This window comes from Bos mutus, chromosome 17, assembly GCF_027580195.1.
Source record: "Bos mutus isolate GX-2022 chromosome 17, NWIPB_WYAK_1.1, whole genome shotgun sequence".
In the NCBI taxonomy this organism is placed as follows: Eukaryota; Metazoa; Chordata; class Mammalia; order Artiodactyla; family Bovidae; genus Bos; species Bos mutus.
In genome coordinates this window covers 28,524,402-28,546,658 of record NC_091633.1, presented here as the reverse complement: position 1 = coordinate 28,546,658, position 22,257 = coordinate 28,524,402, and the positions used below count along the sequence as shown (strand labels likewise).

Genomic DNA, 22,257 nt, shown 5'->3' with positions numbered 1-22,257 from the left:
CTTCCTGCATTTTTTCAGGATCTTTCATTGCAGTGCACAGACTTTCTGGTTGTGGCACATGGGCTCAGTAGTTGCGTTGTATGGCCTTAGTTACTGCACAGTATGTAGGGTCTTAGTTCCCAAACCAGGACTCAAACCTTGTCCCCTGCATTGCAAGGCAGATTCTTAACCACTGGACCATCAGGGAAGTCCCTGAAGGCAGCTTCTTAATATCATCAAATCCAGCCATTATCAAGTTTCCATTAGTCTCATAAAAATTGTCATTTGTTTGCGTCAGACTCAAGTAAAGTTCATACAGTGCAGTTAATCTGTCTCTTAATCTTGACACTGCGTATTTTTTTCTATCCAAATCATGTGTTGAAGAGACCAGGCCATTGATCTGTAGTTTCTCACTATCTGAAGGCTCTGAATAAGTGATGTGGTGGGTAATACATCCCCATGCTGTTACTGGTGTGTTGTCACCTGGGTTTCCTGTAAATTGGTAGATTCAGAGATGTGCTGTCCAGTACTGAAGCCACCAGCCACATACGACTGAACTTAAGTTAATTCAGTTAAATCCTTTTGTCACAGTTGTCCCCTCTCAAGTGCTTAGTAGCCACAGATTGGACAGCCATGAACTGGGTAGCCCAGGTAAAGAACGTTTCCATCATCACAGCAAGTTCCACGCTGAGGTTTGATCAGGTTCAAGTGTGACTTCTTGGCAAGAATGCTTCAGAAGTTGTGGTACTTCTTTCAGGAGTTGCATGATGCCCACAGGTCTCTCTTTGTCTTGCTATGGCTTTAAATGATCACTGCTTGTATGGATCATTTCATTAGAAGCTGCAAAATGATAACACCCTCCTTGTAACATTTTTCTTATTTACTAACTAGAATGCTGTTCTCTAGTACCACAAACTACATCAAGGCTCAGTTTGTACATCTTCTGCCCTACAATTAGTAGCTTAAAATTTAGTTATCATAAAATTTTGTTATAATTTTAAAGTATGGCCAAAACATAGAAATATACTAGATTTTTGCATATTGTCTTGGTATTCAGGAACTTCATAAGCCCATTTAAACTAACTAATCATTTTTCTTTAGATTTGGTTAGATTTCCATGTTTATAAAAATATCAGCAATACTTTTTTTTTTTAATAAAAAGAAATTCCACTGACTTCCTAGTTTGCTAAGACTTTCTATAACAAATAAATGTTGATTATTTTTCAATTTTTGGTGTGTTGTTTCATCTGTTTGTTCTTTTTCATACTTTTATATTCTCCCTTATGAAATCTAGTCCTTCTTTTTGAAAAACATAAATGTGCTTTTTTAAAGCTGTTAGATTTTTCTGTTATTTGTAGCTCCTGTGATGTACATTCTTCCACTTACAGATATGTTTTATCTGTATCTACTGAGATGATGATATGTTTTTCCTTAATCTATTAATATAGTAAATATCAATTATTATTTTTTAAATATTAAATCAACCTTGAATTTGGGGGATAAACTCCAGCTTATTTTTGATATATTTTCCTCTTTATATTTTGTTCAGTATAGTACTTTGGTGATGTTGTTTAGGATTTTCAAATCAGTGTTCATGTGTAACTTGGCCTTTGCTTTTCCCTTCTTAGCAGTATCCCTATTGAGTTTTGTTATCAAGATCATGCAAGTGTCAAAAAGTTTATCAAAAGTTTCTTCCACATTATATAAGAGTTTAGCAAAATTGGAATTACTTCAGCATTAAATGTTTATAAAATTAACTAGTAAAGCCATTTTTTTTGTGAGATTTAAACTCAGAAAACCAGTTTTCCACATGGCCAATGCATGATTTGTAAAATCATAAATGAGTAAATGATCCATTTAAGAAGCAAGATAAAACAGTAGATTTTAATGTGACCGTGTGAAAAGTTTACCAATATGAATGAAGATTCTACATTACAGCTCATTTTTGTGAGACCAGTTGATTAGTTTTGATGTGATATCCAAGAAGAATGTCCACAATGAACTAATTCTAATTGTTGTAGGGTCTTTTGGATTTTCTTTATGCAGTCATGCCATCTATGACAGTTTTACATGTTGTTTTCAATATTTATACTTGTTCCTCACATTGTATTGTTCTGACCTCCTGCAGTACTTTGTAGACTAGAGGTGGCATTAGGAACACCCTTGTCTCATTAGGAACACCCAGGCCTGCACTGTCCACTACATAGCACATCACAGGTGCTCACTTCTGACACCAGCCACCTGGAATTAGCACAGACTCTGCAGAGTGAGAGCACCATCCCCAACAAGAGTGCCTTCACTTTAGTTGATAGCTGTAAGTTCGAGAGTCCTCAGGCCACACACAACACTTCTGTCCAACTGGCTGCAAATTTGGGGGTTCCTATGACCCCCTCAGGTTCGATGGAACAGTTCACAAGACTTAGGAAAGTGCTATACCTAAAACTAGTTTTATTACAAGGCCACAAATTAGGACCAGCCAAATGAAGAGACACAGAGTGAGGTCTGGCAGGGTCCCAAACAGAGAGCTGCTGTGCCCTCTCCCTGTGGAATCAGGATACATCATCCTCCTGGCCTATGTCTGATTACCAGCCAGAAAGCTAACCTGAGGCAGAAATATCCAGAGTTTTTATTGGGTGTTCACTGTGTAGGTGTGATTGATTAAATCCCTGGCCATTTGATGGAACTCAGCCTCCAGCCCTGTCTGCTCCATGGAGGTTGGACTGATAGCATCTCTCTGAAAGCCCCAACCCTCCAATCCAATGATTGGTTTTCCAGCATGGCCAGTGCCCACCTGGAGACTCCAGCAGCCCACCATGAGTTACCTTGTTCCATAAACTCAGGAGGGACCCACCACTAATAGCACAGAAATCTGCCATCCCAAAAAAATGGCACAAAAACCAGTTGTATAACCTATACCCATTAGCTTCACATACTGTTAAATTAAAATTAAATAAAATATAAAAGTCAGTTTCTAGTCACCTTTGACATATTCAGTAGACACTGGTGGCTGTCAGTGACTATATTGGATGGTATGCTGCTAAGTTACTTCAGTCGTGTCCAACTCTATGCGACCCCATAGACGTCAGCCCACCAGGCTCCCCCGTCCCTGGGATTCTCCAGGCAAGAACACTGGAGTGGGTTGCCATTTCCTTCTCCAATGCATGAAAGTGAAAAAATGAAAGTGAAGTCGCTCAGTCGTGTAAGACTCTTAGCGACCCCATGGACTGCAGCCTACCAGGCTCCTCCATCCATGGGATTTTCCAGGCAAGAGTACTGGAGTGGGGTGCCATTGCCTTCTCCTATTGGATGGTATAGATATGAGCATTTCTGTCATCACAAGAAATTCTGTTGGACAGTGCTGTTCTAGTCCTCAGAGACCAAGCACTCAGTGTTTTACCATTAAGTATGATGCTAGCTGTACATATTTTATAGATTATGATTATCAGATTAAATTTCCTTCTATTTCTAGTTTGTTGATAGTATTTTACAATGAACAGATTTTCACAATATGCCTTTTCTGCATTTTGAAATGATAATGGCTTTTCTCCTTTATTCTGTTAATATAATAGTGATTTCAGAATCAATATCTTACATAATTGAAAGAAACCTCATTTGGTCAGGCCACATTATACTTTTTATGCATGTGTGTGTGTTAGTTGCTCAGTCGTGTCCAACTCTTTGCAACCCCATGGATGGTAGCCCTCCAGGCTCCTCTGTCCATGGGATTCTCCAGGCAAGAATACTGAAGTGGATAGCCATTCCCTTCTCCAGGAGGTCTTCCCAACCCAGGGATCAGACCCGGGTCTCTTGCATTGCAGGCAGATTTTTTACTGTCTGAGCCACCAGGGAAGCCCCTTTTCTGCATGGCTAAATTCAATTTGCTAACACTTTATTAGGAATTTTGATTCTCTAAGAGCTTGTAATGTTCTTTTGTTGTGTTCATGTCTGATTTGGGATTAGAGGTCTGCTGGCCTTATAAAATGAATTGAGAAGTTTGCACTGTTTATTCTCTGAAAGAATTTATATGAGATCATTTTATTTATTCCTTGAATGTTGGGAAGAATTCACCTCTGAAACCATCTAAAACTTGTGGTTTTTTTGAAGGAAGGTTTAAATTGTGAGGGTCAATTCCTGTAATAGTTAAAGGACTAATTCAGACCTTCTTTCTTCTGTCACTTTTGAGTACATTGTCTTTCAAGAAATATATCTATTTTATCTAAGTTGTCATGTATGTTGGCATAAATTGATTAATATTGTTATCTTTTTAACACCTTTATTGAACTATGTCAGTAGTATCCACTGACATCACTGACAAGTGTATAACTCAGTAATTTTTTTAGTAACTTTATATTGTATAACCATCATTGCAATCCAGTATTAGAAGGGTTCTATAATCCCAAGAGAATCTTTGTGACATTTGCAGTCGGTTCCTCCTCCCATCCCCAGCCTGAAGCAACCACTAATTTTCTTGCTGTCTATACAGGTTTTCTTTTTGGAAATATCATATAAATGGATTTTTATAAAAGTGTAATCTTTTGTTTCTAGCTTCTTTCAATTAGCATAGTATTTTTGAGGTTCATCTATGTTTTAGTATATGTCAGAAACACATTCTTATTGTTGAATAGTATTCCATTATGTTGAATATATCATTTTTTATTTATCCATTCACCACTTGATGGACACTTGGAATATTTATACTTTTTGGTACATTTGTTATATAAATATAATTTTTATCAGTAGTACTAATATGAACAATCACTTATAAGTATTTTATTAATCAAAGTATAGGTGATTTACAATGTTGTGTTACTTTCAGGTTATAGCGTTTATATCTATATGCATATATATATTCTTTTTCAGATTCTTTTTCCTTACGGGTTATTATAGATATTGAATATAGCTCCCTGTGCAGGTCCTTGTTGATTGTCAATGGGATTTTATATATAGTAGTGTGTATATGTTAATCCCAAACTTCTAATTTATCCCTTCACATTTCCGTCCTTTCCCTTTTGGTAGCCATAAGTTTGTTTTCTATATTTGTGAGTTTGTTTCTGTTTTATAAATAAGTTCATTTGTATTACTTTTTTAGATTCCACTTATAAGTGATGTCATATAATACTTGTTCCTTCTCTGTCTGACTTACTTCTCAGCAGGATAATCTCTAGGTCCATCCATGTTGCTGCAAATGGCATGATTTCATTCTTTTTTGTGACTGGTATTCCACTGTGTACCACATCTTTATCCATTCATTTTTCCATGGACATTGAGGTCACTTCCATGTCTTGGCTATTGTAAATAGTGCTGCTGTGAACTTAAGAGGTGCATGTATCTTTGCAAATAAGAGTTTTCATCTTTTCTGGATATATGCCCAGGAGGGAGATTGCCAAGTCTGTGGTAACTATTACTAGTTTCTTAAGGAGCCTCCATACTGTTTTCCAGTGTGGCTACACAAATTTACATTCCAACCAACAGTGTAGGAGGGTTCCATTTGCTCCATGCCCTCTCCAGCATTTATTATTTTAGACTTTTTGATGATGGCCATTCTGTCTGCTGTGAGGTGATACCTTATTGTAGTTTTGATTTGCACTTTAAAAAAAAAAATAATTAGACATCTTTTCATGTGCTTTTGGACCATCTATATGTCTTCTTTGGAAAAATGTCTACTAATGTCTTCTGCCCCATTTTTTGATTGGATTGTTTGTTTTTTTGATATTGAACTTTATGAGCTGTTTGTATATTTTGGAAATTAAGACCTTGTCAGTCACATCATTTTCAAATATTTTCTTCCATTCTGTAGGTTGTCTTTAAATGCTGTTTCTGGTTTCCTTTGCTGTGCAAAAGCTTTTATGTTTAATTAGATTCAATTTGTTTATTTTTGCTTTATTTCCATTACTCTAGGAGACAGATCCAAAAAACTATTTTTGAGATTTATATCAAAAAGTATTCTCCCTGTGTTTTCCTCAAGGAGTTTTGTAGTATCCAGTCTCACAGTTAGGTCTTTAATCCATTTTGAGTGTATTTTCGTATGTGGTGTTAGAGAAGGTTCTACTTTCATTCATTTACGTGTAACTGCCCAGTTTTCTTAGCACTGCATATTGACAAGATTATCTTTTCTTTGTTGTATGTTTTCCCCTACTTTGTTGTAGATTAATTGACCCTAGTGTGTGGGTTTGTTTCTGGGCTTTCTATCTAGTTCCATTGATGTATATGTCTGCTTTTGTGCCAGTACCATAATGTTTTGATTACTGTACCTTTGTAGTATAGTCTGAAGTTAGAGGCTATGATTCATTCAGCTCTATTAAAGATTCTTTACTGGTTATTTGGGGTCTTTTATGTTTCTATACATATTTTAATACTATTTGTTCTATTAATAGTTCTGTGAAAAATGCCCTAATTTCATAGGGGTTGCATTGAATCTGTAGATTGGGTATTATGGTCATTTTAACAGTATTGATTCTTCCAATGCAAGAAAACATAGTGTATCTTTCCATCTATTTGTAGCACCTTTAATTTTTTCGTCAGCATCTTGTAGTTTTCAGAGCACAGGTCTTTTGCCTCCTTAGATAAGTTTATTTCTAGGTATTTTATTCTTTTTGATGCAGTAGTAAATGGGATTGTTTCCTTAATTTCTCTTTCTGATATTTCATTATTAGTATATAGAAATGCAATGGATTTTGGTGTATTTATTTTATATCCTGAAACTTTACCAAATTTATTAATGAGTTCTAGTAGTTTTCTGGTGGCATCTCTAAGACTTTCTGTGTATAGTATCAGGGACTTCCCCAGTGGCTCAGCAGTGAAGAATCTGCCTGCACTGCAGGAGACTTGGCAGTAGACAAGTGTTCAATCCCTGGGTTGGGAAGATACCCTGGAGAAGGAAATGGCAACCCACTCCAGTATTCTTGTCTGGGAAATCCCATGGGATCCCAGACAGAGGAGCCTGGTGGGCTGTAGTCTATGGGGTTGCAAACGAGTCAGATGTGACTGAGCAACTAAACAACAATGTATAGTATTATATCTTCTGCAAACTGATAATTTTACTTCTTCTTTTCAGATTTGGACTCCTTTTATTTCTTTTTCTTCTCTGATTGCCATGGCTAGGACTTCCAAAACTGTTGAATAAAAGTGGCAAGAGTGGGCATCTTTGTCTTGTTCCTGATCTTAGAAGGGATACTTTCAGCTTTTCACCATGGAATATGATGGTAGCTGTGGGTTTGTCATATATGGCCTTTATTATGTTGAGGTATGTTCCCCCTATGCTTACTTTGTGGAGTTTTTATCATAAATGGGTGTTAAATTTTGTCAAAAGCCTTTTTTGCATCTATTAGGATGATTATATGGTTTTTATTCTATTGTTTGTTAATGTGGTATGTCATGTTGATTGATTTGCAGATACTGAAAAATCCTTCTCTCCCTGAGATAAACTCCTTTTGATCATGGTGTATGATCCATCCCTTTACTATATTGTTGGATTCACATTGCTAGTATTTTGATGAGGATTTTTGCATCTATGTTTATCAGTGATATCAGCCTGTAATTCTCTTTATTTGTGTGTGATACCTTTGTCTGGTTTAGGTATCAGGGTGATGATGGCGTCATGAATGAGTTTGGAAGTGTTCCTCTGCAAGTTTTGGAATAGTTTCATAAGGATAGGTATTAACTCTTTAAATGTTTGGTAGAATTCACCTGTGAAGTCATCTGCTCCTGTTATTGTTGGTAGTTTTTAAATTACTAATTCAATTTCATTACTGGTAATTGATCTGTTCATATTTTCTATTTCTTTCTGGTTCAGTCTTAAGAGATTATACTTTTCTAAGAATTTGTCCATTGCTTCCAGTTCAGTTCAGTCACTCAGTCATGTCCAACTCTGCATCCCCATGGACAGCAGCACGCCAGGTTTCCCTGTCCATCACCAATTCCTGCAACTTGCTCAATCTCAAGTCCATCAAGTTGGTAATGCCATCCAACCATCACATCCTCTGTTGTCCCCTTTTCCTCCTGCCTTCAATCTTTCCAGCATCAGGCTCTTTTCTAATGTCAGTTCTTTGCATCAGGTAGCCAAAGTACTAGAGCTTCAGCTTCAGCATCAGTCCTTCCAATGAATATTCAGGACTGACTTCCTTTAGGATTGACTGGCTTGATTTCCTTGCAGTCCAAGGGACACTCACGAGTCTTCTCCAACATCACAGTTCAGAAGCATCAATTCTTTGGTGCTCAGCCTTCTTCATAGTCCAACTCTCACATCCATAGATGACTACTGGAAAAACTGTAGCTTTGACTAGATGGACCTTTGTTGGGAAAGTAATGTCTCTGCTTTTTAATATGCTGTCTAGGTTGGTCATAGCTTTTCTTGAAAAGATGCTTTTCAAGGAACAAGCATCTTTTAATTTCATGGCTGCAGTCACTATCTGCAGTGATTTTGTAGCCCACCAAAATAAAGTCTGTCACTGTTTCCATTGTTTCCCCATCTATTTGCCATGAAGTGATAGGACCAGATGCCATGATCTTAGTTTTCTGAATGTTGAGTTTTAAGCCAACTTGTTCACTCTCTTCGTTCATTTTCATCAAGAGCCTCTTTAGTTCCTCTCCACTTTCTGCCATAAGGGTGGTGTCATCTGCGTATCTGAGGTTATTGATATTTCTCTCTGCAATCTTGATTCCAGCTTGTGCTTCGTCCAGCCCAGCATTTCACATGATGTACTCTGCATATAAGTTAAATAAGCAGGGTGACAGTATACAGCCTTGACATACTCCTTTCCCAATTTGGAACCAGTCTGTTGTTCCATGTCTGGTTCTAACTGTTGCTTCTTGACCTGCATACAGATTTCTCAGGAGGCAGATAAGGTGGTCTGGTATTCCCATCTCTTGAAGAATTTTGCACAGTTTGTTGTAATCTACACAGTCAAAGGCTTTGGCATAGTCAATAAAGCAAAAGTAGATGTTTTTCTGGAACTCTCTTGCTTTTTCGATGATCCAGCCGATGTTGGCAATTTGATCTCTGGCTCCTCTGCCTTTTCTAAATCCAGCTTGAACATTTTGAAGTTCACAGTTCATGTACTATTGAAGCCTGGCTTGGAGAATTTTGAACATTACTTTGCTAGCGTGTGAGATGAGTGCAATTGTGCAGTACTTTGAGCATTCTTTGGCATTGCCCTTTTTTGGGATTGGAATGAAAACTGACCTTTTCTAGTCCTGTGGCCACTGCTGAGTTTTCCAAATTTGCTGGCATATTGAGTGCAGCACTTTCACAGCATCATCTTTCAGGATTTGAAATAGGTCAACTGGAATTCCATCACCTCCCCTAGCTTTGTTCGTAGAGATGCTTCCTAAGGGCTGCTTGACTTCGCATTCCAGGATGTCTGGCTCTTTGTGAGTGATCACACCATCATGGTTATCTGGGTCAGGAAGATGTTTTTTGTATGATTCGTCTGTATATTCTTGCCACCTCTTCTTAATATCTTCTGTTTCTATTAGTTCCATAGCATTTCTGTCCTTTATTGAGCCCATCTTTGCATGAAGTGTTCCCTTGGTATCTCTAATTTTCTTGAAAAGGTCTCTAGTCTTTCCCAGTCCATTGTTTTCCACTATTTCTTTGCACTGATCACTGAGGAAGGCTTTCTTATCTCTCCTTGCTATTCTTTGGAACTCTGCATTCAGATGGGTATATCTTTCCTTTTCTCCTTTGCCTTTAGCTTCTCTTCTTTTCTCAGCTATCTGTAAGGCCTTCTCAGACAACCATTTTTCCTTTCTGTATGTCTTTTTCTTGCATTTCTTCCAAGTTGACCATTTTATTGGCATATAGTTACTTGTAGTGGTCTCTTGTGAGCCTTTCTATTTCTGTAGTGTTTGTTGTAATTTCATTTCTGAGTTTATTGATTTGGGCCCTCTCCCCTTTTTTCTTGATGAGTCTGGCTAAAAGTTTGTCAGTTTTGTCTCTTCAAAAAACCAATTTTTAGTTTCATTGATCTTTTCCTTTTTTTTTTCTTCCCTTATCTCTATTTCAGGTACTTCTCTTCTGATCTGTATGATTTCTTCCTACTAACTTTGGATTTTGTTTTTCTTTTTTTAGTTGCTTCACATGTAAGGTTGGCTTATTTATTTGAGATTTTTCTTGTTTTCTGAAGTAAGCTTGTATCACTATAAACTTCTCTCTTAGAACTGCTTTTGCTGCATCCCATAGGTTTGGGGTCATCATGTTTTTATTTTCATTTGGCTCTAGGTATTTTTTTTTTATTTCCTCCTTGATTTGTTCAGTGGTCCATTAAATCACTGGCATATTATAGCCTCCATGTGCTTGTATTTTTTGCATTTTTTTTTTTTGCAGTTGATTTCTTCAACCATGTTGTGGTTGCAAAAGATGCTTGATATGATTTCAGTTTTCTTAAAATTATGTAGGCTTGTTTTGCAGTGATCTGGAGAATGTTCCACATGCTCTTGAAAAGATTGTATATTCTGCTGATTTTGAGTGTAATGTTCTCTATGTTTATATTAACCAGTTTAGTCTAATGTATTCTTTAAGGCCAGCGTTCCCTTACTGATTCTTTAGTCTACATGATCTGTCCATTGATGTAAGTGGGGTGTTAAAGTCCCCTATTTTATGTGTTTGTGTGTGTGTGTGTAATATATAAAACCAGTGGCCCAGCAGTAAAGAATCCACCTGCAATGCAGGAGACACAGGAGATGGCAAGTTCAAACCCTGGGTCAGGAAGATCCTCTGGAGGACGAAATGGCAACCCACTCCAGTATTCTTGTCTAAAGAATCCAGTGAACAGAGGAGCATGGTGGGCTACAGTCCATAGGGTTGCAAAGAGTCAGATATGACTGAAGTGACTGAACACAGCAGCACAGCACATTACTGTGTTACTGTCAGTTTCTCCCTTCATGTCTGTTAACATTTGCATTATACATTGAGGTGCTATGTTAGGTGCACATTTTTACAATTATTATATCTTCTTCTTGGATTCATCCGTTAATTATTATATAGTGTCCTCTTTTGTGACACAGAAGTTCTGGATTTGTTTCTGTAGGTCTCTTTTTTCCTGTCTTTTGTTCTCTTCTCTTGTGATTTGATGACTCTCTTTAATGTTAGGCTTGTATCCCTTTTTCTTTTCTGGTGTGTATATCTATTACAGATGTTTTGATTTGTGGTTACCATGAGGTCTTTGTATAGCAATCTGTATATATAAGTGATTAAGTTGCTCATCTTTTTAATTTCAAATGCATTTTTTAAAGCCTGCATTTGTGTTCTCCTCCCCTCACAATTACTGTTGTTACCATATTTTACATCTATTTTATGATCCCTTAACTGCTTATTGATAAATGATTTTAAGCTTTGTCTTTTAACCTTACCAGCTTTATGTGTGGATCACCAGCTTTACTGTGTGTTTGCCTTTACTGGTGGACTTTCTCGTTTCTTAATTTTCTTTTTCACCTTGAGACATTCCTTTGTCATTTGTTGTAAAGCTGGTTTGGTGGTGCTGAATTCTTTTAGGTTTTCTTTAGTCTTTAAAGTTTTTGATTTCTGTCAAATCTGAACAAGATTCCTTGGTAGGCAGAGTATTCTTGATTGTAGATTTTTCCCTTTCATCACTCTCAAAGTGTGTGATGTGCTGTTTACAGTCAGGTTTCTTATTTTCTGGTGGTATTTTGAATTTTTAAAAGAGTATGTTTATGCTTTCTTGTCATCTTAGAAGACTTTGGGACAGAAATCCATCTTGATTTAAAATCCAGATATCACGACTTCTCTAGTGGTCCATTGGTTAAGAATCTGCCTGCTAATGTAGGAGATAGGGGTTCGATCCCCAATCTGGGAAGATTCCTCATGCCATGGGGTAACTGAGCCCATGCGGCTACAGAGCCTACACTCCAGAGCCTGCGAGCCACAACTACTTAAGCCTGCTTGCTCTAGAGCCTGCATGCCACAACTACCAAAAGCCCATGCCCTAGAGCCTGTGCTTTGCAACAGGAGAAGCCACCTCACTGAGCAGCTTGTGCACTGTAGCACGCGAAAGGCCACGCACAGCGACAAAGATCTAGAGCAGTCAAAAATAAAAATAAATAAATAAAATTAATTTTTAAAATATCTGGATATCTTTCTGCAACCTAAATTAAGTTATATCACTTCCATCCTGTAAAAGCTCTAATGGCTAATTGTCAGCAGTGATAAGGTGTGGTAACCACATCTGCCTTGCTCCCACTGTGGCCTGCAGTCCAGTCACTACAATGTACCCTGTGACCTTGTCTGACTGAACTGTTTATACTGTGTTACCCCTAGCAGTTTGGGTCCCCATTTTGGATCTGCTGTCACTCAGAATGCTTTTGTACCCCCTTTTCTCTGGAAACCACTACTAATTTCCTAAAACTTTATTTCATGTATCATCTCTTCAATAGAGACTGATATGACCATAGATGGAGTGCTGGGCTCCCTCTCTGACCCATGTCATGCCCTCACTGGCCTTTCTGCCTCAACTCTTAAAGCAACTTGCTTTATTTATAAGTGTACATATTTGTGTATGTCTACAACCTAAGAAGTTTTTGAGGATATTGTTTTATTATCTTTCTTTTGTCACTGCCTCTTCTGGTGCCAAATTTGACATTCAGTGAAAACTTTGTTGGTGGTTTGGAAAATTTAAAGTCATGTATTTCAGTTCTCATGTAAATGAGAGGATGAAAGAATGCGTAATTGCCTTTTATCTCACAAAATAGAGTGCAAAAGTTGGGACCCAATAGACATTCTGTAACTTGCCGTGATAAGAATGATGTGTTTAAGCTCTGGTACTTGTTTCCTACATCACCTAGTGATTCCTGCTTCTGATTCACTAGGATTGTGCTCTTACAGGGGTCATTCTCATTTGAAGATTTATCTGTGGACTTCACCCAGAAGGAATGGCAGCTACTGGACCCCCATCAGAAGGACTTATACAAGGATGTCATGTTGGAGAATTATAGCAGTCTCGTGTCACTAGGTAAGAAAAGCTACCCAGGATTTCCCTGGCAGTCCAGCAGTTAGAACTCTGTGCTTCTACTTCAGGGGGCCTGGGTTCAGTCCCTGGTCAGGGAATTACGATCCTGAGAGCTTTGTGGCATGGCCAAAAAAAGAAAAACTTCCCAGAAGACCTCATATTGTGTCTAGTACCTTGCTTGTTCTTTTTTAGTTTCTGAGAGTTCTGGGACTTGCAAAATTTTTAATGATTTTGGACCTAAATTTTAGAGATCAAAGTTCTTGGACTATGACAGTCCCAGGGAAAGTATTTGAACCTCACTTTCCAATAATGAAGTCTTAATTTCATTGTGCCACCTCTGAAGCTAATAGTAATAGTGGTAGTTAGGCTCCTGAGGCTTCGCCAACAAAGGTCTGTATTGTCAAAGCTATGGTTTTTCTAGTTTTCATATATAGATGTGAGTGAGAGTTGGACCATAAAGAAGGCTGAGTGTTTAAAAATTGATGCTTTTGAACTGTGATGTTGGAGAAGACTCTTGAGAGTCACTTGAACTGCCAGAGGATCAAACTAGTCAATCCTAAAGGAAATCAATCCTGAATATTCATTGGAAGGACCGATGCTGAAACTGAAGCTCCAATACTTTGGCCACCTAATGTGAAGAGCCAACTCATTAGAAAAGACCTTGATTCTGGGAAAGATTGAATATGGTTGGATGGCATCACTGACTCAGTGGACATGAGTTTGAGCAAGCTCTGGGAGATGGTGAAGGACAGGGAAGCCTAGCATACTGCAGTCCATGTGGTCACAAAGAGTCAGACATGACTGAGTGACTGAACAACAACAAAGCTCCTGAGGCATGTAATTTACCGAATTTCACATATTGTTCTTATATTGACTCAATATAAGAGCAATCCTGTGTGGCAGATGTGTTGCATTCTTTTTTTTTTTTTTTTCTTCTAATGAGGAAATTGAGACAAAGAAAAAAGTTAAGTATTTTTCCCAAGGCCTGACAGATAGGAAATGAAAGAGCCTGAATCTGAGCCAGGGCAGACCAACTACAGAAACTCTGAAGGGTTTATGGTTTTGGACTTGAGTTATAGAAATCAAAGATTCTTAGACCATATTATCCACTGGGGAGACTGTTACCATTCCTCTGAGGATTGTTTACTTTGTTGGTATTCATGTGGGTGGCTTCACTGGGTCAACTAATTCCAAACCTTGCTCCTTCTTCAGAGGCCTCAAAGGCCATGCAGTAGGGGCCAAGGTCTTTGTGATTTTCCCTGAACAGGGTATGAAGTTATGAAACCTGGTGTCATCCTTAAATTGGAGCAAGGAGAAGACCCATGGACAGGAGATGGAGAAATTCCAAGTTCAGACTCAATAGGTGAGTGTATGAAGACCAGGCAGAGGAGAGAAGGTGGAAGTCATTCTCAGCGGGGTGGTGGTTGGCATCCTTGAAATGTGCCTTAGAGGGCTCTTTTCAAAATCTCAAACCCTTAACGGTGATTCAGAACAGTTAACATGAGCTACTGAAGTGAATCACATTACATGTGGCTTCTTTGCTCATAGCTTGAAGTGAAATGTTTCCAGCTGGTTTGGCCCATGACGTTATTCCCAGTCTTTCACATCTGGGACTTTGACTTCTTGTTAGATATTCTGTCTCCTGATGTGGTTAATCTCCTTTTGTCCTCCCTTCTCTCTGTGGTCAAAGACACCTGTGCTTGACCATCAGGGCTTTATTTTTCCTCGCTTTGGGTGTCTCTGATGTGAAACCCTCTCTGTTCAGCCTTATTATGTCAGAAAGTGGATTATCATTCCTCCCAAACTGTTGGTCCACTTCTCCCCTAGTTGGTCAAGGTCTGTTGTGCTTTTTCTGTAGCTTAGACATGGAGTATATGGAATTACCTCTTTTCTACCTTTTTTTTTTTTAATAAGTTTTTTACCTTTGGAAAACATCTTTTGAAAGACTTCTCTATTCCCACTTAAAACTAAGGCTAGTCTGAACTTCCCAAATTACTAGCTAGTGTAGATCCCAGTTCTCACCTTCTTTTGTGAGTTACGTGGCACCACCAAGCATCCAGCACTGCTCTGATCAGCTGGGCCCTCCTCCTCGTTTCCTATTGTGTGACACTGACTTAATTCAAGGTGCCTCAAAAGCAGACCCTGAGATACTTAGTGGGACTGTGATCTCCACAGTGTTAGTGGGAGAAGGGGAAGTGAGATGGGGTGAGAGAGGAATGCATGAACAGTGTGCTTCTGGGAACCCTCTGAGGAACCAGAAAGCTAGTACCACCCTCTGCCTCCTGTCCCTCAGTGACTGAGTATTGCCCCAGGGAATATTAGGGCTCCAGAGTATCTGACATCCCTGCACATGGCCCAAAAATGCACTTGCAGCCCATCTCTCCATCTCGTGGTGGAGCGACGTGGGCACGCTGGTTGGGCCCCACAATTGGCCTGAGCTGCAGTGTCCTCTGAGTGTGGCTGAAGGGGGGCAGATGACACTGAGGACCTGTGGAGTGAGCCCATGTAGCCTGTTCAGCAATTACTCCCTTTGCTCCAAGTTGGTGGTCAGTTTCATTTAAACTTAATCTACTGTCTGCTTTCTGTTCTTGTTTACAGTGTTTAAAGTGTTTTTCAATACCTAGAGGTTAGACATTGCAGTCATACTAGGAAACTAAACATTAAAAGGCATTAGTTCCCTCAAATAGTATTTCTAGGTTTTTATTCAATAAACACGACTATGGAAAGACTTATGGGATTTTTTTTTTCCTTCATAGATCAAGTCTTTCAAGTAAATGGTCACATGACTTGGCACAAGGATAACAAGAAGTTTAAAAATATGAAACAAGATCATGAATGTGATGCACTTGGAAAAAAGTTTAATCTGAGCATGAACTTTATTCCTTTAAGGAAATCAAACAAAGAAGGTGACATAGATGGATTAATTTTAAAACATCATTTAGATTTTCTTATTCCGAAAGCAAACTATGGAAGAATGGAACCAGCTGACTTAAACATATTTGATAAATTATTTCTCCATACCAAGACTGAGGAAACTGATACTTGGTTAAAATACTATGCATGTGATAAAGTTAGCTATAAGAAGTCACAGATCATCATATATCACAGAAGTCGTTCAGGGGAGAAGCTCTATGAATGCAGTGAATGTAGGAAACGCTTCAGTAAGAAATCAAGTCTCATTAAACATCAGAGCAGACATATAAGAGAAATAGCCTATGGCTGTGGTAAATGTGGCAAGACTTTCCCCCAGAAGTCACAGTTTATTACACATCATAGAACTCATACGGGAGAGAAACCTTACAATTGTAGCCAGTGTGGGAAAGCCTTCTCCCAAAAGTCACAGCTGACATCCCATCAGAGGACACATACAGGAGAGAAACCATATGAATGTGGTGAGTGTGGGAAAGCCTTCTCCCGGAAGTCACATCTCATATCACATTGGAGGACACACACAGGAGAGAAGCCCTATGGATGCACTGAATGTGGGAGGGCCTTTAGTGAAAAGTCAAATCTCATCAATCATCAAAGGATTCATACAGGAGAGAAACCTTTTGAATGCAGAGAATGTGGAAAAGCCTTCAGCAGGAAGTCACAGCTTGTCACACATCACAGGACCCACACAGGAACAAAACCCTATGGATGTAGCGATTGTAGAAAAGCCTTCTTTGAGAAATCAGAGCTAATTAGACATCAAACAATTCATACTGGAGAGAAACCCTATGAATGCAGTGAATGTGGGAAAGCCTTCAGAGAGAGGTCTAGTCTAATTAACCATCAGAGAACCCATACAGGAGAGAAGCCTCATGGATGCATCCAGTGTGGGAAAGCCTTTTCCCAGAAATCTCACCTCTTATCACATCAGATGACACACACAGGAGAGAAACCCTTTGTATGCACTAAGTGTGGGAAGGCTTTCAGTAGGAAATCCCAGCTTGTCAGGCATCAGAGAACTCATACAGGTGAAAAACCCTACGAGTGCAGTGAATGTGGGAAAGCTTTCAGTGAAAAATTAAGCCTCACTAATCACCAGAGAATTCATACAGGAGAAAAACCGTATGTGTGCAGTGAGTGTGGGAAAGCCTTTTGTCAGAAGTCACATCTCATATCACATCAGAGGACACACACAGGAGAGAAACCCTATGAATGCAGTGAATGTGGGAAAGCCTTTGGTGAAAAGTCAAGCCTTGCAACACATCAGAGAACCCATACAGGAGAAAAACCTTATGCATGCAGGGACTGTGAAAAAGCCTTCTCCCAGAAGTCACAGCTCAATACTCACCAGAGAATTCATACAGGAGAGAAACCGTATGGATGCAGTCTTTGTCAAAAAGCTTTCTTTGAAAAATCAGAACTAATTAGACATCAGAGAACTCATACAGGAGAAAAACCTTATGAATGCAGTGAATGTAGGAAAGCCTTCAGGGAGAGGTCAAGTCTCATAAATCATCAGAGGACACATACAGGAGAGAAACCCTTTGAATGCAATGACTGTGGCAAAGCCTTCTCTAGGAAGTCACACCTCATACCACATCAGAGGACACACACGGGAGAGAGACCCTACAGTTGCAGTGAATGTAGAAAGGCCTTCTCTCAGAAGTCACAGCTTGTTAATCATCAGAGAATCCATACAGGAGAGAAACCTTTTCAATGCAGCGAATGTGGGAAAGCCTTCTCCCAAAAGTCACAGCTCATTAATCATCGGAGAACTCATACAGTAAAGAAATCCTAAGAATGGTGTTAATGTTAGTCTTTGACAGAGATCTTCATCAGTTATGGTAAATCTTTCAGATAATAGTTACATCACTTTATATGTCTGAATACACTTTTAAGTTAGGAACTCTAAATAGGTTATGTCAGGGAAGCTTTCAGCAGACTAATGTGTTTATTATATTAGAATCCTTAGACGGAGAATGACCCTATGAATTGCAGTGGATTTCAGAAAGCTTTCAAACTGTCGTCAAACCTTTTACAGTAGAAAATTAACAGTACAGAAGAATACTGGGACTATCAGAAAGCTTTCCAGAGATCAAATTTCATTAGCCATTGGAAAAATTACCACTGAAAATGAACCCTATTCCAGTGAGTTAAGGAAAACTTCATGAATACAGCAAGTGAGGTGATATTTTCATCAAGAAATAACAGCTCATTGTACATAAGAAGATGCCCTCAGGAATGAATTCTTTGAAAATACTAAATATAGGACAATCTTTGGCAAGTAACCCCACCATATTGTGTCCTGTGGGTGTACCTAACAGTTTAAAGACATTAGAAATACATGCCCCTTGAAATAATGCTATAATAGAAAGCCATGCACTCTTTATAGACATGGGTACCAAAAATAACTGGTTCTAAATTATATTAAGGCTCAAGTATGAAGTTTCTAAAAACGTCAATAAATTGAGTCTTTGGAATACAAAATTTCTCCATGGTATATAATTATGGCTTATTTTCCTGTGTCACAGGTTGTGTTTTGTATTTTGGAATTACAGATGGTAATGTAATTGGGAGCATGAGATGTACATGCCTTGTAGTGCCTCTGATGTCTATCAAGACATACTATGTGCCACTGGTTTTTCTATTTTAATAATACTATAAAAATGGTAACTCATAGGACATGTCTTACTGCTCAATAAGTAGCATGTAATATCAACACATTTCCTTATGATTTGTTAGTTTATAAAAGGCTCTATTGTTGTCAGTGACCTTTCTCTTTAGTAGCAAAAGCCAACATTATATAAAGTCTTTTGGATCCTAGACTCTGAGAAACAGTTTATATAAAACCTGGTTAATAAGTATTCTAGTGTAGAACTGCAGAATGGTACGAGTGAATTGTGAGGAGTGAGCACTGTGGCTCTGCACTCCTGCTCAGTGGCATTAACTTGGAGCAGAATGCCCTCCTTGTGTAACGAGGTACCTCCATGCATCCAGTGTGTGTATCTTAAGTGTTATGTCACCCAAGAACAACTTGTATTTTAATTTACTGTGATGAATTGTCATGAATATTGTGTGCTGCTATTATGTTTTTGGTGTTTTCTAAAATATCCTGTAAAAATTAGATGAAGAAACTAGTTATTTGAGAGTCACTATCCAGAGAATATAAAGGACAGAAGATTTTGTGGTGAGAACCATATTTTTTATGTATCCCAGGAAGCCTATTTTGCCTTCCTGCAGATTTCTGTGATTACCAGACAGGTATCAGAAAACAAGCTTTTTATTATTTCATCATTGGAAATATTTGTGTTTCACTTGCCTTTCAACTGTCATATCATGCACAAGAGAAAGTTCCCATGTGTGCTTACCATTTTATAAGGGTGTTCCTTCTGGAAATGCATGACCCATGCCTACGTCTATTTAGACTTTTGTAGTAATTTCTCTATAATGTTGTTTGACAAAATCAACTATGTTTTTTGTATGATGGTGAAAATCAGAAAAGTCTAGTCTAGTTTCCATACTTGGAAAAATCAGGTCTTCTCTCATGTGCAAGTCGTTTTAACAGTGTGGTGTTTGGTAACTTTGATTCTAGCAGCATTTTTTTCTTTACCTACAGTTTTACATCATTGTTGTAAAATTGGAATATTAAATAAATGAGGGTAATTTCATGAACTATTGTACCAGAATTTCAACAAAATCCTATTTCCCAAATTTTTATTCATACATAAATGTATGGACTTTTCTCACTAATACCTTAAGGTCATTTTACCAGGTTGGTGAAACAGACCTATGTAAAAGAACAAGTAGTTACAGTGTGGTGTTTTACTTTGTGGGTTGTTGTTGTTGTTTTCCATTTTTTCTTTTCCATCTATCCTGGGTCTCTTTCCTCAGCCCAGTGATTGACTTGTTGGGTCTTGGATTGGGTCCAGGAGTCTGTTGTCTAAAAACTTCCAAGTTTTTCTCACTCCTGTTCTAGATTATTTTTGAACTATTAAGCAGTTAATCTTAGAACTTCCTTTATGAGATGATGAAACTTCACTGGCCTTTTGATTGAATCCCAAGGGCGAATGTGATTCCTAAGGGTCTGATGTCAGTCATCCCGTGCCAGGGCTGATGCTGGCAGCAGGGCTTTTGTTTATCAAAATACCTGATGTTCCACATCCCAAGTGTGTGGTGTAGAACTCACCTGGCATTTTGTCTTCTGAAGGGTCACAAGAGGCCTCTGATTCTGAAATTAGAGATTCTTAGTGTTACATTTTTAAGACACCTTGGTAAACCACAAAAATATGTTTCTCCTCACTGATTCTACTACAAATGCTGCATCAAGAAGAAAGCCAATTTTAAAGTTAGGCTGGATTTACCTATGGTTTTGTGAAGCTCAATAATTGAGAGGAGGAGCATCTCTTTCCCTTTCCTCTTTCACCACCCAGGTTCCTCCCCTGGTGTGGAAACAATCCTGCAGGGCATACTTTCTATTATATTCCTTACACTAAGTACTGGATCTTCTGGAGGTCCTATCTATGAATTCTGAGACCTATACCAGGATTGCCTTGTGTTCAGTTTTTCTTTGTGGGCTTTGATATTTTCAGACACCATTATCTGTATGGGTCTATATGTTCCTGATATTTTGATTTCCTTTGACATTTTGATCACATGTATAACCCTGAGATGAAATGAACCCAAAGAATACCAGACATATCTACCAATATCTGCATTACATAGCAAAGTATACATCCATAGATATTTGAACTCTACACTCAAGATCTCAGTCATTTGGTCATTTACTCCAGTATGTGCCCAGATTGTCAATTTCATTGAGTTTGTTAGCCTACAAACATAATACCAACAAGTTTTCAGATGCTGAGCACCTAGTGCTGGCCTGCATGCCAGTTAACTAATTCATCCATGACTTTTGCAGCTGTATGCATATTTTTTGCCCTTTTCATCCTTTCAGTCCATTTTTTGCACTTATATATATACTAGTTATTTTAAGATGCAATTCTGACTATACACTCTTGTATTGAAATACCATATGGCTAATTGTAGACTTGGCTTCCCAAGTGGCTGAGCAGTAAAGAATCCACCTGCCAATGCAGGAGACACAGGAGACATGGCTTTGGTCCCTGGATCAGGAAGATCCACCTGGAGAAGGAATGGCAACCCACTCCAGTATTCTTACCTGGCAAATCCCATGGACAGAGGATCCTGGTGGGCTACAGTCCATGAGGTTGCAAAGAGTTGGACATGACTGAGCACATGTGTGTGCGTGCATGCACACACACACACACACACACACAATTGTGGACTTAAGCTGTAATATCCTCATGGTATATGAGGACTTTTATACAAAACCATACCTGTTCATAATTTCTGAATACTTTATCTTTCCTCTTACAGTTTTGGTTTTGTTTTGTTTTTGCGTCCTTAAACTATTTGAGAGTTCTACAGTCTCTCATTTTACGCTTTTGTGTGTGTGTGCTTTTTTGTCGATCTACTGCCACTGAAATGCCTTTGTTCCTTGTTAAATACCTATTCAACCTATGTGAACCTGTACATGTATTTCACTGGTGATAAAATCGTTGCATGTTTTATCTTTCCCATTAGGAAGCTTCTGGAAAGCTAGGACTCTCTTGTTTGTCTATATAATTTTAACAACTGAAGCTTTGGTACATAAATGTGAGTGGTGTCAGTGGCTGTGTTCTCTACCACATGAGGAGGCATAGCTGCAATGAGAGAAGTGTGAAGCCACCGTGGAAGCCAAGTCATGAGCATCCTGGCTGGGTTCCAGGATCTGGTTCTTGTCTTGAAGTCTGGGTTCATCTCTGCCATTTTCCTGCCTGGACTTATTGGATTTTTTTCTGTGAGATATCCCAAATATCCTTATAATAAATCCCCATGTTTGTTTCAGCTGGTTCAAGTTGTGTTCATTATTACAACCCAAGTGCTGCTCCTCACTGACAGCAAGATCAGACTGTATCATAAGTTGGGGCCTCTGGAAGCAGATACTGAGGTGTGCCAGGGTCCAGCCCCGGTTGGATCCAGGGATTCCCTCAGGATGACGGCGTTGGCGATTAAGGTATAGCAAAGGCTGAGAGATTTATTAGATGCTCAATAAATAACTGGTTTACACGGGAAATCAATAAAGTTCGTGACACCAAACTTGCTCTGACCACAGAGGCTGCAGGCGCCCTCTCAAATAGCGGAAGGTGCCCCACCTTAGACACCTTCTCGAGTGGGTCTTAGAAGCCCAGGCAAATAAGTGGTTGCAGAGGACCCCCGTGCTCCAAATTATTTTGGCATGAAGGAAGAACAGAGGAGAAAAGGAGGAAAAGGAAACAAGAAAGAACGACACGGGGAGACCAAGCCCAATCTATGGGCCTTGCTC

The 22,257-nt window shown here is 38.7% G+C and overlaps 1 protein-coding gene across 12 annotated transcripts in view; it reads left to right on the top strand.

Annotated features, from left to right (window-relative positions):
- Positions 1–21,761, top strand: part of LOC102282944 (zinc finger protein 26) — a 65,297-nt gene extending 43,536 nt beyond the window's left edge. For 10 of the 12 annotated variants that reach the window (XM_070386390.1, XM_070386388.1, XM_070386383.1 and 7 more), the window contains 4 exons: positions 7,034–7,222; positions 12,818–12,944; positions 14,209–14,304; positions 15,698–21,761. In XM_070386390.1, the coding sequence (XP_070242491.1) occupies positions 7,169–7,222; positions 12,818–12,944; positions 14,209–14,304; positions 15,698–17,670 (2,250 nt within the window). In that variant the 5' untranslated portion in view covers positions 7,034–7,168 and the 3' untranslated portion in view covers positions 17,671–21,761. Of the gene's footprint in view, positions 1–7,033; positions 7,223–12,811; positions 12,945–14,153; positions 14,305–15,697 lie in introns of those variants that run through there. The other 2 variants (XM_070386392.1, XM_014480531.2) reach the window with 2 other exon arrangements.
- The last annotated feature ends 496 nt before the right edge of the window (positions 21,762–22,257 follow it).